The sequence below is a fragment of the Notolepis coatsorum genome, assembly GCF_963971535.1.
Source record: "Notolepis coatsorum genome assembly, chromosome: 6".
In the NCBI taxonomy this organism is placed as follows: Eukaryota; Metazoa; Chordata; class Actinopteri; order Aulopiformes; family Paralepididae; genus Notolepis; species Notolepis coatsorum.
The window spans coordinates 102,296,766-102,311,172 of record NC_140170.1 but is presented as its reverse complement, the minus strand read 5'-3'; the positions used below and the strand labels follow the sequence as shown (position 1 = coordinate 102,311,172).

The 14,407-nt window shown below is 44.6% G+C and overlaps 1 protein-coding gene across 3 annotated transcripts in view; it reads left to right on the top strand.

Moving 5' to 3' along the window:
- Nucleotides 1-12,045, top strand: part of LOC311230832 (uncharacterized protein) — a 29,920-nt gene extending 17,875 nt beyond the window's left edge. For all 3 annotated transcript variants that reach the window (XM_084317219.1, XM_084317218.1, XM_084317217.1), the window contains exons 5-8: nucleotides 6,887-7,007; nucleotides 7,102-7,154; nucleotides 9,321-9,470; nucleotides 10,581-12,045. In XM_084317219.1, coding sequence (XP_084173345.1) covers nucleotides 6,887-7,007; nucleotides 7,102-7,154; nucleotides 9,321-9,470; nucleotides 10,581-10,769 — 513 coding nt within the window. In that variant the 3' untranslated portion in view covers nucleotides 10,770-12,045. The remainder of the gene's footprint in view (nucleotides 1-6,886; nucleotides 7,008-7,101; nucleotides 7,155-9,320; nucleotides 9,471-10,580) is intronic.
- Nucleotides 12,046-14,407: the final 2,362 nt, after the last annotated feature.

Here is a 14,407-nt window from a genome sequence, read left to right as displayed (position 1 = left end):
TTCTTGGAAAAGCATTTAACAAAGGAAATAATATAATCCCAAAAACATCCATAGGGTATGACAGTCAATATCTTCACATTAAACATGACCTTTGCAAATCCCTTCAATTTTAATTTGAAACAGGCTCCCTCATAGTATCTATTACTCTGGCGTCCATTGGACAGTAAACCAGTGTCATTCTTTCTTATCTGATGACATACCTGATGAGATGATATTATTTATAATGACATGTTTACATCTATATTGACACATTGGGTTCCTAGTAATCACAATGGTCCCCTGGTTGTCCTCATAAACAACAGTCTCCATATACACAATGTTCATCATTTTAAACGGTTTTGACAGAACGCCCATTCTTCAAAAACACCATATTCGGTATAGAGGATACATTTCAATTACCTACTGCATTTTGAGCAATACATTCATAACCTTATCTTCATCACTTCGAGCAGTTGCTCTAGATAAACACATTTTGCATTGTCATAGCTAGAAACATATACTCGAGCTTCACAGGCTGATAGTATCACTGTAGGCTTTAATCCTTAAACCTTTGTTATCTTTTCTGAAACACTGCTGTCCGTCTGCAGCACCTCTGGGATAACGAAAAACATATTTTTGATGTAGGTCAATGATTCTCTGTGGGGTCAACAAAAATACTATGACACTCTTACTCACTACAGAACATAGGTCAGGGCGAGTACAGGTTGTCCAACAGAATGAAGCTACCCACAATTTATCTATACATTTCTTACTTCAGTCAAAAACATCTCAGGACCTTTTCCTACATATCTCTTCTGGGATATTTTTACACAGTTGGCAGACTGTTCGAAGTTCATACATGTAAAATGGTTTAACCTGCCTAGGTCTTTCTTTTGTGGTCTGGAGCGATGATCAAATCCTCCACTTCTGTATTTTAAACATAGATCCTATTTTGTATTTAAACATTGAATCACCTCTGTACTTTAACATTGTAAACCACCCACCTCTGTACTTAAACATGGGGTTAAACATAAGATCCATTTCAGAATTTTAAACCTGGTAACTCATCCACCTCTGTACTTAAACATGGGACCAAACATAGGGCTCATTTCTTCAGCATTTAATCAATTTTCTATGAGCCATACTTTGTATTTACCGTGGTCTTCAATACCCTCCTGGATAGAATACAACCATTTCCCTCCCACTGTCTGTCTGCCCTCTGGTAACTTGGTTGAATACACCCATTTTCCTCCCACTGTATGTCTGCCCTCTTCGGGGGACAATGTGGCCTCCTTAAAGGTCGGGTTTACCCCACTGACTACCCTGTAGTAGTACTCAACGGGGGTAGGTGTATTGTCCTCCTCGTCACTCCCTTTCCTGGCATACTCTGGCAGATATTCTGGGGGTTTGTGTTCCCTTGGGGGATACCTCCCACTGCTTGGGGCACTTGACGTCACCCTCAGGTGCTCCTCGTCATCGCCCTCTGGGGGTTGCTGACTGTCTGTCTGCACAACTGTACTAAGTACACTGGGGTGATGTGTTTCTGTTTCTACACACCTTGCTCTGGAGTCCAGCTCTGGCTCCTCTGTCTGTGTCTCGCTCTCACAGGTTGTCTTCGTGACAAACTTGACTAGCATGTGTTTCTGCACTCTCCCGTTACCGGGGTGATAAACTAGGAAAGCAGGGCTTCCTCTGTCGTGTCCTACAAAAAATCCTTTTACATCCTTGGACTTGGGTTTTCCCCTGTCCTGCAGGTACGCATAACACACTGATCCAAATCGGTGCATTCTGGCTAGATTACACTTCTTTCCTGTCAGCGCTGTATACACGGGGTGGTGCCCGAGTGCTTATTAAAGCACCTGTTTCTGGTGTACGTGGCTTCTTGCACCGCATAATGCCACAGGCTCTTTGGTAAGTTACTATCTGCTAGCTTACACCTAGCCATTTCGAAAAGGGTGTGCCATTCCCTCTCTGCCACCCCGCTCTGGTGTGTGGGATATGGACGTGACGTCTTGTGTCTAGTTATCTTATACCTTCTCAACAGTGATTGGAACTCTCTGTTTGTGAACTCGGTTTCGTGGTCGGACCTCAAACATCTTACTGTACCATAAGGGGCTACGTCTGCCAGGAATTTTTCTGTGGCCTGGAGTGTGTCACTTTTTTCTTTGATAAAGTAAACAAACACAGCCCCTGTACACACGTCTGTAAAAGACTGTACATATCTAAAACCTCCTATGGACTCGTTGCTTACTGGGCCTGCTGCGTGAATACTTTACCCAAGGCAGTTGTCCTTCCGCGTTCGGTTTGCACGCCCTGATTGGCCTCTCAGCGCCCAATCGCGTTAGCCTACACAGAGCTAGCAGAGTATCGGGAGAAATGTAATATTACTGTGAAGAGAATCACGTCATCACGTCGCTGCAGATGCTCGCAGTTAGTTGACCATGGAGATGGTAAAGTACTACGGATGTAAACATTCGGAATTGTTTACAATAAAGCTGTGATTGTACAACTTCAAGGCTCCTTTCGATCGCCGTGCTGCTGCTAGGAAGGAGCAATAAGAGGAAAACAATGTCAACATAATTTATATGAATAGCGCGTTACGTTAATATTGGGCTGTGGAACTGAAAGCTGATGCACGGCGATAGTAGGGCTAACGCGATTGGGCGCTGAGAGGCCAATCAGGGCGTGCAAACCGAACGCGGAAGGACAACTGCCTTGGGTAAAGTATTCACGCGGGCCTGCTAGGTCCATGTCAACTAGTGCAAGTGGTACCCTTACTCTGTCTGTGGGATTTCTGTATCTCGGTTGGGTAAACTTCCCCGTTTTGCACATTGCAAAATTTTTGTCAGGTCTACGCTTCTCCCCTTCAATGTGCATGCCCTCTGACACTACTTGCAGTTTCAGTAAATCCTCGTAATTACAATGACCCATAATCTCGTGCCATGTCTGAATATCGTGACTGGCCGTCCCGCTACACACATCATCATTATCATTACACTGGTCGTTGTCATTACACTCCGTTTTCAGATAAAATATTCTCTGGTACATCTTTATGTCAAACCGGGTACCGTCAGGTTCTACAAGAACATTTTTACCTTTATCGAAGAATACGTTGGCGCCGCTTGCAGTAGCAGCTATTACAGAGAATAGTCCTTGTGGGAATGATGGTACGTATAGAGCGTTCTTTAGCGTCACCGTACGCCGGCGCCCCTTGCTGTCCGTGAGGCATACCTGTGCGTCTCCCCTCTCTTGTGCCAATCCGTAGATGCGTCTACCGTCCGCCAGCTCCATGCAGTGCCTCTCCGGGTGGAAAGTGTCGTCAAAGTTCTTGAACCGACCCCTGTCGTTGATGACCCGTGCGCCCATGTCCACGATCAGTCCCCTTCTCTGGGCCCGCTGCAGCTGGGCCGGTCCGGCGATGCCCGCCATCCGCGATCCAAAAGCGCAGTCTTCTTGTCCCGTTATTCTCCGGGCGTCGCCTCGACTCGCCTCACGTCGATCGTCGCCGCCATCGATTCTCCGGGCGTCGTCTCGATTCATCTCACGTCGATCGTCGCAGTCATCGTGTACGCTGTCGTCACCCCGTCCACAGCCGTTATCTTGTCCGTAGCCGCCATTTCATCCGTGGCCTCCGTCTCGTCTGTAGTCGTCATTTTGTCCGTGGCCTCCGTCTCGTTCATGGCCGTCGTCTCGTCCGTAGCCGCCATCTTGTCCATGCGGGTATCGCATGTTCTGGTTGTGTTTCTTCATGCACGCTCTGTCTGTGTGCCCCGTGGATTTGCAGAAGCTACATCAGACAGTCTTTGTGCATTCGCTTCTCCGATGGCCTTTATCTCCGCATCGCCAACACGCCAGTTCCGTCGTGGTCCTGGTTCTTTCTCTTGGCGTCGCCTTTAGCACCCTCTCCCCCTCCTCCGTGGCGGCTGGGTGGGTGGGTGTCTTCTGAGGCCTCGAAGTTCCTTAACTTAGCCTTGAACTGTCCCAACGTCATGTCCGTTGAACCGTGTGTTACCAGGAGTGTGAACGGTTTGTACAGCTCCGGTAGTCCTCTCATTATCATCGCCATCATTAGCCCATCGCTTGGTGCTTCTCCGGCACTCCTCAGTGGCGTCGTGATTTACTCCGCTCTGTTGACTTATTCGGTCACGGTTTCGGTGGTCCCCTTCCTCAGGCCTGTTAGTGCTACAGTATGTAGAGGGCCACGACTCTGGGTCTTCCTCGCCCGATGAAATGCTCTCTCAGTACCGCCAGACTTTCTCTGCCTCTGTCTTTAGTGTCGCGGAATATCAGCCCCAGGCTGGTGTCGTCGAGCATCTGCGCTAACTCGCAGTATGCGCTTGCGTTCCGCTGGTCGTCCAGGGCTTGCTCTTCCGCTGTCAGTTCTCCGGTGGGGGCCGCCAGGATCGTCTCCTTAAGCCCCGCCCCGTGCATGCAGCACAGCATGCGCTCTTCCCAGAGCTCATAGTTCTCCGCTTTTCCATTGAATGTCGGCCATTTGTCTCTTCTCTTGTTTTCCATCCTCTTCGTTAATGGTATGCTTAGCTTTTGCTCTTGTTGGCCTAGCGTCTAGCCACGCGGTGCTCCCGGCGCTATCCTAGCCTATACTTCAGCTAAGCTTGCTACAGTACCTCCACTATTTCGCCCCGGCGTTATCTGGGCCCATAACCTGTTAACAGAATTCGACTATAGGGCGACAATAATGTGGTCAAGAGGCATGGTTTCTATCTTGAGCCTTAACTGGCGTTGTTCCTTTTTATTCACATGGAAAGCAGCAGTAACATACAGGTCTCCTCTCTCTGAGAGGCATGGGGGGAGAGCACGAAGTGGGAGTATACCTTTGCTTTTATACTCGCCACAAGGTGGTGTACCTGGGTGGCTCCGCCTAGAGCGCCCTCTAGTGGGAACAGATATATATGCAACTAGACAGTCACTGGTGGAGACAGTTACATGCAGGTAAACAGTTACTAGTGTAAACAGCCATATGTACAGTTAGACAGTTACTAACAATCCTACACAGAACCTCTGATCTCAACATGTAGCTACTGATAACAGATATCCAATAAATAAACAATTACTATTTTATATATGTAGCACAGACATGATATTTGCCTTTGTTGTTGGTAACGGGAGTGATATACCACAAGTATTGTTCCTGTGCAGGCTACAACCAGATAATCTGCTCACCCCAACTGAAATGTTTCCCCTGCATTTTTTATCTGCCTAGACTCTTGTTCAATTGTTTACACATGTTTAATCTGATGATCTTCAAGAGAGAAGGAGAGAAAGAGAGGGAAACAGACAGACAGACAGACAGACAGACAGACAGACAGACAGACAGACAGACAGACAGACAGACAGACAGACAGACAGACAGACAGACAGACAGAGACAGACAGACAGACAGACAGACAGACAGACAGACAGACAGACAGACAGACAGACAGACAGACAGACAGACAGACAGACAGACAGACAGACAGTCAGTCAGTCAGTCAGTCAGTCAGTCAGTCAGTCAGTCAGTCAGTCAGTCAGTCAGTGATGCAGCAGTTGAGGCCCTGTCTGAGGTCTCGTTCCCTCTGGCCCGGGGCCGAGCAGCTCTGTAACAGCCAGCTGTCCGCTCCAGGATTCAGATCAAGGGCTCTTACGGCCGTCTGCGGGGGGCTTGTGGCTCTGTTTGGATCACGTTACATTGGGTGAAGAGAGTCGCACGAGGTTGTGATACAGTATTATTTATTGGGTAGTAGAGGGATGAGGCAGGAGACAGGAGGACAATGGAGGAGGAGACAAATAGAAGAAGGTTCTGGGAGATAGTGGAGGCGAGGCGTTGTTTGTGTAGTAAGATGTACAATGCAATAAGCTCCACCTTTCAACAGTGTATAATGTTAAATGTGTGATGTACTGTACTGTACTCGACTGTATCACTGTACTTATTAATATTACAACTCTGTACATCTGATTAGCACTACACCCAGTAGTACTCATTTATATATTTTATACCCAGTTTAATCACCTGTACATTGAATATTACTATTGAACTTTTCTGTTACATTTGCACTCTGGCTGGATGCCAAACTTATTTTCATTGTACTGTACTTGTGCTGTATAATGACAATAAATGTGCATCTAATCTAATCTAATGTTGCCGTGGTAAAAAAATTTGTAGAATAGTTGTGTGAGTGAAATTTAAGGAACAGCAACACTGCAACACCTACGTGTCATTTACCAGGGCTTTAGGCAAACATGATACAGGTATCAGCACTATAGATTAGAAATTGCCGGGCATTCTCGTTTTCTGAAACCTGGATTTCATGGTTGACTGTGTCAAATTGACATTATCCTAAGACGATCATGTTGAAAAGTGCACACAGCTGGGGGATGGCTCAATGTTGGCACCTGGCCTCCCCCTCCACTGGTTTCATTTTTCGAATATACAGTAACGTCATTTCGACATAGTGAATCCGGAAATCTTGACTTCCGAAACGATAAATATCAATGCACTATTTTCTTAGTAGTAGTAGTAGTAGTAGTAGTAGTAGTAGTAGTAGTAGTAGTAGTAGTAGTAGTAGTAGTAGTAGTAGTAGTAGTAGTAGTAGTAGTAGTAGTAGTCGTTTTTTTATTCAGTCATCACAGATTTGCACAATCATTTTGCACAATCATTCCAGACTGTCAATTGTCTTTGATTTTGGCAGTGACTGAAAAGGTACAGGCTGAAGCATAATGCTTATACTTGTCCTATATTCTCTTATCAAATGAAACCTCCAAAACAAAAACAAAAGCGAATGCCATTCAACCCCCATACTTCCACACAGTATGATTTTCAATTGGTAACACTTTTTTACACTTGCAACATTCGCTCAAGGCTCATACTTAATTATATGTATGTTGTGTTCCTCCCTTTACCCAACAGGAGGTCACCAGGGCTAAGATTGAAAGTGTCCTCCAGGAGCTCTGTGGAGACGACTGTAAACTAGACGTGTATCAGGAGGACAACTCCAACCAGATCCTCATCTCTGGGCCCTATGTGGAAGGTCAGTCTGCACTGACTGTGACTGTGTCATCAGTAAGATTGGTTGTCATTGACGGAAGAAAATTATAAACCAAACTATTTGTCTTTATTCGTAGATGATGCTGCTGGTATGGCTGACAGGTTCAACAATGACAACATCAAAGATATGGTAAGGTTCCACTTGAAACCAAGAAAGTTAACAGGGAAACAACAACACATACAAGTTTCAAGTTTCTTTAATAGTTGTCATACAGAAGTACAGAATACTTTCATACAAAATGCTTCTTACTGTTACGCTCCAGAGACTGTGCTGTACTTAAAGGAAATTAAATCAAAGTAGGAGAAATGCACATATTCAAAAGGCAATCAACTATTCACTTATAATGGATTCTCATACAATGTCAAGTTTCATACTCATTGGGCGGCTGGGTGGCGTAGCGGAGATTGCGCTCGTCACCAATGCAAGAGACTCCGGTCTCGAATCCCGGTGTCAGCATTGCCTGCGGCTTGGTCCAGTCGTCATACTATCTCAATTGACAGAGGTAGCGGGTGGAAGTCGATGGGTGGGGATTGGACGTTGTGGACAGCGACTCCTACAGGTCGGTTGGGTGACGCCTGCACAGCAGAGACAGGAAGTATCGGGGGCACGCGTTACTCCTCGCCACTGAGAGTCCGCGCTGTCTGGTGAAAAGATGCGACAGGCTGCCTCCTCGTGTACCGGAGGGGACACGTGATGCAAGGCTTCTATCCTCACTACAGCCGACCAGTGAGAGGCATAGTCTAGCAACGTTCAAGACAGGGGAGGGGAGAATTGGCAATACGAAATTGGGATGGGAGAAAAATAGAAAAATAAGGAGAAAAAATTTATAATTTTTTTTTTCATTATCTATGAGGTTTTGCCACTGTCCCCCTGTCTTGCATGTGGTAGCCTACTGCAGATGTGAAATAATTATCCAGTGATATCACCAATACCATATTTTGAGACATCATTTGAATACAACCAATCAACAGTTAAAATCAAATCACCGTTTGGCCCTGACGTGAACAGTCCTTTTCAAACTAAGGGGCTCTGATTGTAGTAAATACAAAAATATACCAAAAATGAATTTGCTATAGCTAAATAATATTTGTTTGAAATAATAATAACTTTATTTATATAGCACCATTGATACAGATTGCATCTCAAAGTACACAAAAAACTAACAAAAGGATAATAGAAAAATAAATAATACAAATTAGACAGTAAAAATAAGACAATACAATAAAGATAATAAAGCTAGTTTAAAAAGGTACGTTTTGAGCTTGGAATGAATGAGCCTGACAGAAAATCTGACAACTAAATGTAAAATCTCAATATCCATAAGGGATGTCAGCTAACTAGTCAACAAATAAGTAATGAAACTAGTTTGCTTACAATTCAATACATTTTAGTGATTTGAAAACGTCCACAGCAATCGTAACAACTGATTTATCGCCTGCTTGTACAGGTTAAGCTAATGCTAGCCAACTTCAGGTGCTAATCTCCCATAGCAACCGATTACACTGGTCCCATGATTTACACACTCTCACATGCTCTCACTCTGGGAAATTCCATTCCTGTAGTCATGAGCAAGAATTCACTGTCCGTGCCGAACATTGCATAAAGGGGTTTAATTTGTGGTGCAGTGAGGTGAAGCACAACAGATGATTTGGCTCCTATAGTCTCTAACCAGACAGGGAGATAAACTAGATCTGATTATACTCAAACAGGAATGCAGGCCCCATCCCCACCACACAGCCTTCAAACTCCTTGGAGATGCTCTGTGTGACAAACAAACAAAAATAAATCCCACAAACTATTCTCCCGTCAGCTGGAATGCATTTTTCTCCACTGTGGGACTAGGCTGAGGTGGTGGAGTGTTTCTAGTCCCCTGTCCCTTGTATCTCGCTGCCACCAGAAGACACTCTCCTCCTCGCTTGCTTGCCGTGTAATTGGTGTATCTTATTAGATACTAATACGTGTTTCAGCGAGCCACACACTGCTCATTATACGGGCTGTAATGTCTGTTGAATGGTATCTTTGTGTCTTGGCGGCTGAGGAGATACCGTTCCTTCCTCTGATCCCTGCTATGCTGCTCTGTTCTGTATCCGGCATTCAGCGTCGATAATCAACACGACGAAAGCATTATCTTGAAATAAAGACTTCCTTTCTGTCACCAAAACATTAATATACGTCATTGGATGACACCAAAGACAGCCGCGTAATTTGTGATTTTCAAGGTAAAAGCCTTGAACTTGTGATGCTAAATTGAAGCGTATTGTCATTTTCACGTCATTTGTTTTTGTGTCTCGTCAGATTGAAGTGGAGGATGCTGTTCCTCGCTGGGGGAAGAACTCCAAGCTGGTGCTGGTCTCCATGCTACTGGCCGGCCTGCTACTGGCCGTGCTCCTCGTGGCTGGATACTACCTGAAGACCCACCGCAAGAACGCCAAGGGAGTTCGACTGGTGAGTTTGAACACCTGGGTTTGAACCCACATGGGAGGCGGAGTGTTCTACCGGTCAGCCAGACAAGGAACCTTAGGCTTACTAGGCTTCAAACAGGGACCCCTGTTAGACCTCTCCCCCATATGGAAACCTATCCAGGTCACAGCACCACTGTGACACACCTGCAATCAAACTACTCTGCTACAAACTACTCTGCTACAAACTATAGTGATGGTTAAGACCCCCACCGCAAAGCAGACACCCCACTCAGGCCTTGTGTTTCCCCTCTATTTAGTATCCTTTAGTCCTGCTGTTTCAATAAAACAACACTGGACACCACAGGAGAATACTAAAGCCTCAGGGGGAAAGAAAGGTTCAGTGAAGGGATTGTAGGCTGACACACAATTTGTTTGTATATATAAAATGGTATGACTGGATTGGAGGTAAAGCTTGTGGTTTATCCTCCGGTCGATGCCTCACTCAAAGCCCTGTGCTTGACTCACATGTACTCAAAGCAGCCATAAGTCCTCTCCGCTGTTTCTAGTCGGGAACTCTTGAACCCATGCCAAGAGGCCACAGATGGTTTCAGTTTTGACTTCTTCTCCCCCCTCCTACAAAGTTCATGACATCATTTGAGAGAGCTTTCCTATGGGGGCACACCCATGCGCCGGTTAGGAGTGTGGCATGCGAAGCGGCCTTCCGATGGAGTCTTGTTGTTGAACTCCGTTACTCACAGTCACAGGCATAAAACGCTAACCTCAGAATCCTCCCAGAGTTACTAAATACACCACGACAGTTTTAAAGGGCCGTCACTTCAAGCTTGATTCCGAGGAAAGGGAGTGATTCACTCTTGCGTCTTGCAACCTGCCTCGAGTAAAACGGTTATTTACCAACACCCTCTCTGAGTACACACAGCTGCGAGGCCATAAACAACATTAACAAAGGCCTTGTTTGTTTTTCCTGCCCAACCCTCCGTGCGAAACAAATCAATTCCCATTAAGACACACTCTTGTTAGTTCTGCTCCTTATATATGAACAGTGACACGATATTTGAGTGGTAAAACTCTAAACCTGGTCTGTGTCATGAGCTCTAACTGCCTGTGTTTCCTATGTGTGTCTCTCTTCTCCCAGGCGGAGTCTTTCCTGGTGGACGAGGAGAACCAGGCCAACACCCTGGTGTCTGTGGCCCCCCTGCCCCAGGAGCCCGTCGACAAGCTCACCATCAATGGGGAGTCTTCGCCCGAGAACGGGACTAACACTGCACCCCCCACCAATGGACACTCTGCCTCCCAGACCCCTGTAGCCGACACAGAGATGTGAAACCTTGACACCTCAGCCCCCCCCCTGTCCCTTCCCTCACCACTCCCCCATCACCCACTACCACTCACTAACCCCCCTCCACTGCCTCAGATATATTGTCCAGACACTGTCACACAAAGTACACAATCCCTCCGGTTCACCTTTAACCTCTGTCCCCTGCCTACCGTATATCCCTCAGACCACAGTGACGACGACGATGAAGCTGATGACTATGCTGACGATCGCGATAATATGCCTGTAATGTGAAGAGTTTAAAATAAGTGGTCTCCGCTGGTGCTCTGGCACCAACAAGGACCTCGGATCCTGTGTTCCGACAAGGATCCCGAATCCTGTGTTTTGAGATGGAGACTGGACTGCAGGGTGCTGGCTGTGGTCAACAGCTATTAGCTGCCCTGAATGGGGTGTAGTAGAAACAATAACAGGAAAGAAGAAAAAACAATATCAAAATACCTGATAGAAAAGCACAGAATGCTCTGTTGTAAACCACAAGCGTGGAGCAATGAAACCAAAAGGAGACCGTTAACTGTAGGAAAGGACTGATACTCACTGCTTGATGGATAATTCTGTGTGGGAGATGTTTGGTTTGTAGCCTGCCTTCGGATGAGACATGGTTAAAGACAAAGAGTTATATCTTTAATGGTGGCAGTGCATTTTCTGGAAGGAACATTGAAGCCTAAAGATCAAAGAGGCTCAAATACGTATCCTTAAAATGAAAGCAGAATTATTTTAGGGTTGAATGGCGCTGAAATCTGAATTGTACCCACGTTACCTTTTTGTCAATGCCTATCGAATATCACATTCGTGACCAGAAGCTTGTGTATTTTTGTGGTGTGTTGTGATTTCCATCATGACAACATTGTATTGTACAGTTTCTTACAGTTGCTGATTTCTTTTTGTATGTACTGACTGTTACCACTGTGTCTGGGAATGTTGAACCTTAGTAGTAACTTTTGTCATTGAGCAAATGTAAAGAAAAAGAAAAAAGAAAAAAATACAGACTGGGATATTTTAACTCGCCAGGTTGATAAATTAAATCTCTATTGGTTCACTGTCATGAAATAACAACAAAATACATCACAATAAGTTCAACATTCCTAAGACAACTTTTAACCCCTCTATAAATCTGTTTATTATGATTTTATTTCCCACATGGATGATTAACATGTATTTTAGCTTCTCTTTTGAACGACTGGTTGTTTTCATAAAGTACTGCATGTGTAAATAGCCTGCTGTCTCTGTTAGTAACGTCTGTGTGCCTCATAAACTGTGATTGTTGACAATACCTCCCTTGTGCTGCTGTCTTCTCTTCAGTTCGAGCGTAGGTGAAAGATCACAAGTACAAAAAGAAAAAACATACATACACTTAAAGGAACACATCAACATGAAGACAAGGGAAAGTCAAGGGAAAATATTTTATAATTAAAGGAACACAGCCAACATTCTGGGAAATGCGCTTACCATCCTCTCCAGAGTCAGACAGGAAGATAGATACCAATTTTGTCTCTGTGCATTCAGTAGAAAGCCATCCGGCTGCAAGCTAGCCTAGCACAAATTAATGGAAGCATATATACGGACTAGCCTAGCTTAAAACTAATTTAAAACATGAATTTGTTTTAAGCTGGGTTAAGAATTATATGCGGTCAATAAAGATATGTGGCTGTGAGAGAGAGAGAGAGAGAGAGAGAGAGAGAGAGAGAGAGAGAGAGAGAGAGAGAGAGAGAGAGAGAGAGAGAGAGAGAGAGAGCGAGAGAGCAGGGGTCAGGAACCTTTTCACCTTCAAGAGCCATTGTCCCCCTTTGTATCAGTTACACATTTTGAAAGAGCCACAGCAAAGTTTGTGCTTCATTGTATTACAAACATTAGCATTGTAGGCCTATCTATTAAAAGAACACGCCAACATTTTGGGAAAATGTTTTGCTTATCATCTTCTCCAGAGAGAGACAAGAAGATAGATACCAGTTTCCTCTCTGTGCATTCAGTAGAAAGCTATCTGGCTGCACGTTAGCCTAGCTTAGCACAATGAATGGAAGTGGACATGCAGCCAGATAGCTTTCTACTGAACGCACAGAGAGGAAACTGGTATCTATCTTCTTGTCTCTCTCTGGAGAAGACGATAAGATTTCAAGCCAAAATGTTGAAATCAAGCTTTCTCCCCTCACTTACTTACAAGCTAAATGCAACTGTCAATCATATCAAGCCAGAGAAGACAGACAAGTTTAAAGGTAAAATGTTAATTATAATAATTAACATTAATACTGGAAATAATGATATGTAGCCTGATTTTGTAACATTATTTATTTTCTTTCTGAGTATTCCTTTTCTTGTGAACTGTTGAAAGTTGGTCAGCCATATGCTATCTGTTAGGAATAGAAAACACAATATGTTTCCATAGCTACGCAGATGACACACAATTATACATCTCTGCTGAACCAAATGACCCCACAGCTATTAACTCTATTTCTGCCTGTTTCTTAGCAATAAACCAATGGATGACCAACAACTTCCTAGAATTAAATAAGGATACAACTGAAATCCTACTAGTTGGCCCTATAACAAAAAGAGAAATGTTGCTGAGCAATATGGGGCAATTTACTCCTTGGATTAAACTTGAAGTTACAAGTCTTGGTGTTATCATAGACTCAGACCTAAGCTTTAAGTCACACATCAACAAGGTGACAAAAACATAATTTTTTCACCTTAGAAACATAGCTAAAGTATGGCCATTTATAAATCAAACGGATGCTGAAAAACGGATCTATGCTTTTATCTAAAGCCGACTTGACTACTGTAATGCAGTCCTTACCGGCCTCAGGAAAAAAACAGAATGAATCCAACTAATTCAAAACTCTGCAACTAGGCAACTAACCAGAACCAAGAGGAGAGACCACATCAGTCCAGGGTTAGCTACCTTGCATTGCTTCCGGTAACATTTAGAATACATTTCAACTACAATTTTTAATACTAGTTTATTGAATGTTCCCAACCACAGCCAAAAGAAAATCGTGGGCGCAGCCTTTGTGAATTATGCACCAAAGCTATGGAACACCCCATTATTTTTTTAACCTTTATTTACCCAGGGTAGTTTCGCTGAGCACGGATGCTCTTTTTCAGCTACGCCCTGCTTCACATTCACACAGTTCCATTCACACCTGGGAGCTACCCAGTACAACCACAGTCTGACACCGTTGGCCACTGAGCAACTCCGTACTGGAGCAGTTGGGGTTAAGTGCCTTGCTCAAGGCAGGCTAGATCTCAAAATATTTGCAAAAGTAAGCAAAAAATTTACCTCTTCACCATAGCCTTTTAATACAATCTGCTGCTTGGACTCATTGCATCCAGAATGATGATGATTTGTCATGATCCCAGACAGAGTCCTGTCTGGGACGCGTCTATTCAAAGCTCAAACAACTCGTGCTTCCGCGTTTGAGTTTTGCGCTCTGATTGGCCACTGACCTACGCTATTATGCCCCCCTTATCTACGCCAGTTATCCGCGGAGCTAGTCTCTGTTTCACCTAACACTATTGCTCCGTGATAATAGCCATTCATCTCTAACAGTGCATGTGAGCGGATCGGAGCGTGAGCGGCGCGGGGCGCGGAGCGGCCGGTTTTGACGTGAGCGAGGAGTGGGTTTTAAAAT